Source organism: Poecilia latipinna, unplaced genomic scaffold, assembly GCF_001443285.1.
Source record: "Poecilia latipinna isolate Pla-1442-1.1 unplaced genomic scaffold, P_latipinna-1.0 Scaffold2216, whole genome shotgun sequence".
In the NCBI taxonomy this organism is placed as follows: Eukaryota; Metazoa; Chordata; class Actinopteri; order Cyprinodontiformes; family Poeciliidae; genus Poecilia; species Poecilia latipinna.
Window position 1 is genome coordinate 11,862 of NW_015114832.1, and position 4,314 is coordinate 16,175.

Here is a 4,314-nt window from a genome sequence, read left to right on the forward strand (position 1 = left end):
TGAGTGGAAAAAATATAAAAAAGTTTTTTTTTTTTTTGATAAAAAAAGGAGTTTTTTTCTTTTTTTTTTTTTTTTTTTTACAGTGTGTATACTGAGATTAACGATTAATCGTTTCAGTTATGAACTATGTGTGCTCCCTTCCGAGTGTGATGGGTCCCTGCCGCGCCTACTTTCATCGATGGTACTTCGACCTTGGGAAGCAGACCTGTATGCCATTTATATATGGCGGCTGCCGCGGCAACCAAAACAATTTCCACTCATGGTTTGGTTGCATGTACAAGTGCATTTTCAACCGTAAGTCTGATGTGTCGGAGGCCGGTGTGGCTGAGCCATCCGCTGTCTGCCTGTCGGACTGAAAATCAATAATAAGCATCACTTTAGTTTCTCTCCAAAACCTCCTCACTGCTGAAATCATCTCACAATTTTATTTTGATTTCTCTCCGTTTGCCTGTCATGACTTGAAGGAAACCTGTTTTGCAAAATTCACATTTTGTATGTTTTTGTACTTTGTCTTAACTGCTTCTAAAAACAACCCAAGCACTTAAAAAAAACAAAAACAATACCCGCCGTTTTTTGGCAATAATTTCATGCGTTTGGTGTCTTGTTTCAAAAACCTCCAGATTACTGAGTCGCAATGCTTTGTTACCTAGCAACCCAAGCTGAACTCCAGAACGTTTGGTCAGCAGGTTTTTCTGCAGGACGCGGTTTACAATGGCTGCTGGAAAACACAAGTGTTTTGTTGTTGACTTATCATCCAGAAATCACTTGCTGCATTCTTTTTGGCTGTGCAGGAGGCTCCACTAATGCTTTTCAAAGATGTAGTATTGCATAATCACGCGTCTGTTTGCAGCCATTTTCACATTAACTTCGGGGCGTGGCCAGCAGCAGATTATTTGTATTTAAAGAGACAAGACGCTCAAAACAGGCAGAACTGAGGAGACTGAAATTATTTTTGTGCAGAAAATGTCATGAAAATGTTTTGTTTAGGCCATAGATCCATCCTAACCTGTTCAAGGTCCCATTTAGAGCCCTCAGTCTGAACAACAACAACTTAACAATTTTTACAAACCACTAAAAATTATTTCTGATTAATCTGTTCATGTTTTTCATCAAATTGTGCTTCTTATTTTGCTCCTTTTTCCTAAACAGTTTAAATGTCCTTATATGAATAAATGTCATGAGGACGAGTTGAAAAGGGATGAAACTTTCCTACATTAGGAAATTATTTGTTCTTAGTTTTATTTAAATAAGACTAAACCAAATAATGTTTTATTAGATTATTTTAAAGAAAAACATAATTATTTTATATTTAACTAATTATACATAAGAAGAATAAGAATAAGAATATATAATTAGTCAATGACTGTCTTTTATTACTGAAGTTAAACAGTTGCAAGAAAAAAACTCAGAAATTTTAATATTAATGTTAATTTCTATAGGAAAAACTTTCAAAGTTCAAAAAGTTGCAAATTTTGGCTTTTCTAGTTTATTCTAACCAATTTTTTTACTTTTAAAGTTCAGTAATTTAATTTGTTTTTCCTACAGAATTTTTGAAATTAATCTTTAATTTCTTATTTAATTGTTCACACAAGTTTTAAACTTTTGGACCTCCAGAATTTTTATTTTTATTTTTTTTTTCTAGTGTATTTCTGAGAATAATCTCCAAATTTTAGATTTTTTTTAAAAACTAATTTTCAACTTTCGGACCTCAAGTTTTTATGATTTTTTTTTTTCTCTAGAAAATTTCTGAGATTAATCTTTAAATTTCAGATTTTTTTTTAAACGCAAATTCTCAAAATTTGGACCTTAAAAATGTTTCTGATATTTGTTTTTTCTTGAAAATTTATGAGAATAATCTCAAAATTTCTGAGTTTTTGGTGGAAATTTGCTCCTTTTTCCCAGCTACTGCGCTGTTGTAGAAAACACCTGAGGAGGAAAAAAGTCGTTATATTCTTTTTTTTTTTTTTAAGGTTTTATTGGCTCTAGTGGCCTTTATTTGATAGTTAATTGACAGGAAAGTGGGAAAATGAGAGAAGGGGAAGACATGCGGCAAAGGTCGCCAGGTCGGGATTCGAACCTGCGACGGCCACATCGAGGACTAAGGCCTCCAAATGTGGGTTGTGCTTAACCCGTCCGCCACCACAGCTCCCCACGTCGTTATATTCTTAGTGGAAATGCCAGAACTCTGCTCCCGTCGCTCATCGGGTCGCAGCTCGATATTATAAATGTTTTTCTTTTTCTGCTTTTATTCAGTTCGTGCTCGCTCGTGTTTTTGTCTCCATATTCGTGTTTGCTTTCTGACATTTCTTCACGTTTCTTCGTTCGTCTTCCCACAGAGTTTATTTTTAGAAACCCACCAGGACGTTTTTGTTTTGTTGTTTCTTTATTTTCGCCTTCATCATTCCAAACGGTTCAGGAACCTTTCCAACTGAATCTTGTGACATTTATAAAAACCAGGCTGACATAAGGAGATGAAGTCGTGGCGTTCGGAGCAGGAGGCTGGAGTTGATCTTTGTTTTGATGCTGCAGTGGCATAATGAGGTTTCCCTCCTGCTGCTTTGGTGACTCCTAGTTAGCGAGGAAACTGAAGAGTAAAAACTAAAACAGGCCACCCGGTTTCACCCAGCTGTCAAACTTGGAGTCAAACCTGTCAGCTGAAAGCCGATGAGGGAAAATTGAAACGGAAAGACTGTCAGGTTCCCTCAGATATCTCAGCCTCACTGTGGGAAGAGGAACGCCGCAGAGTAACAAACCTTCCTCCTGTTTCGGCTCCTTTCTCTCCTGCTGCGCCTCGACGTTTTGTCTCCTTTCATTTGATCGTCTCACTAATTCCTACTTTCTAATAGACGACTTTCATCCTGTGGCCTGGTCCGACGATGTGGACGTCTACTTCGAAACGCCGGCGGACGACAAGGAGCACGGCCGCTTCCAGAAAGCCAAGGAGCAGCTGGAGGTCCGGCACCGGAACCGCATGGAGCGGGTGAGCGACCAGAATCTGCTCCTCCTTATTTTTTGCTTCTGCTGTTTTCCTGTTAGATATCAGAAGTTTAAAGATGCAGGCGATGCAGTGTGGAACCTTATAGAATCGTATATTAGCAAATAAAACAGCTCTGCTCGGTTCTCCTCTCATCAGTCGCTTAATTTAAACTGAATCTCTGAACCGTTTGAATAGAAAACTTTGGTTTCTGAATTTAAAATCTTTCTGAATTGAATCGTGACCCTACAAACCGGAATCCAATCGATTTGTATCTCTGGCAGCCGGACGTTGAAACGATGTGGAAACGACTGAGAACCAAACACTCTGATCTCATTAAAACGGCTTTTTTCTCCTAATTTTAAAATGTATTTCTGGTAAAATTGCATCTTTATTCTGCTAATATTATGATTATTCTTGTAGTTAAACAAATTCTCGTTACATAATATGTCGTACAAATTGCAGAAGGGATTATTGAAATAAAAGACACTTTTTGAAAATATTTTCAGTTATATGTAATTTCTTTTTTTAGAAAAGAAAGCGAGGAAAATAAAAATCTTATTTATTTTAAAAAATCTGACAACAGTTTTTATTTTCATAAATCTGTTTATTGCTTTGCAACTCACATCCAGGTCTGTCACAATAATTCAGCTAATCGCATGATTAACTAAAACAAAATCTATAATTTACATCTACATCATTTTTTGTTTCTCTTTTTTGGCCTTAAACTGGATGATAAAAGTTTTCAGCCTGATTCTTTGGTCTCAACTACCTCCTTTGTTTTCTCCACAATTCATTTTATTTGTTTTTGTAGTTTGGATATTTAAAATATCTTCCAGTTTTAGCGTTAAAAGTTAACTAAAATATGAAGTTTATTAATCTGTGAGAACGTGTTCTTGCTTTATTTATCACTTGAAAATCGTCTCAAATTAATATTATCGTTTATCGCGATATCTTTTGGGACAACTTATCGTTCAATAAATTTTGTTATCACGGCTCAAATTTACCAAACACCAAGCAAAAACAAAAAACATGAACAACATAAACCTTCAAGGTGGGCAGTAACTCTTTATTTACTTCAGCAACTTTTTTGAAAAAAATTATTTTTAGGAGTATTTTTAGTTTTACTTGAGTAAAATGTTTATATTTTTCTACCCACTGAATGAAAACCAAACATGTTTTAACCAAAAACTCACCAGACAGACACCTGCAGGTTTTATTAAAGTTTTTTATTTAAAGAAACTCATTTGGAAACATTATTTGCCTGATTTTAATTTTTTTTTTTGTTACTTAAATGAATTATTGTCATTTTGGTCCAAAATTTCCACTTAACTTTGTAT

The 4,314-nt window shown here is 35.3% G+C and overlaps 1 protein-coding gene and 1 long non-coding RNA gene across 2 annotated transcripts in view; both read left to right on the top strand.

Annotated features, from left to right (window-relative positions):
• The window catches only part of LOC106936788 (amyloid-like protein 2), a 29,110-nt gene that overhangs the window by 4,170 nt on the left and 20,626 nt on the right, over positions 1 to 4,314 (top strand). Inside the window, exon 2 of the mRNA XM_015017992.1 lies at positions 2,847 to 2,980. Coding sequence (XP_014873478.1) covers positions 2,847 to 2,980 — 134 coding nt within the window. The remainder of the gene's footprint in view (positions 1 to 2,846; positions 2,981 to 4,314) is intronic.
• On the top strand, positions 1,753 to 2,641 carry LOC106936790 (uncharacterized). The gene is made up of 2 exons (XR_001422223.1): positions 1,753 to 1,941; positions 2,146 to 2,641. It is a non-coding gene; the product is annotated as an uncharacterized LOC106936790 (long non-coding RNA).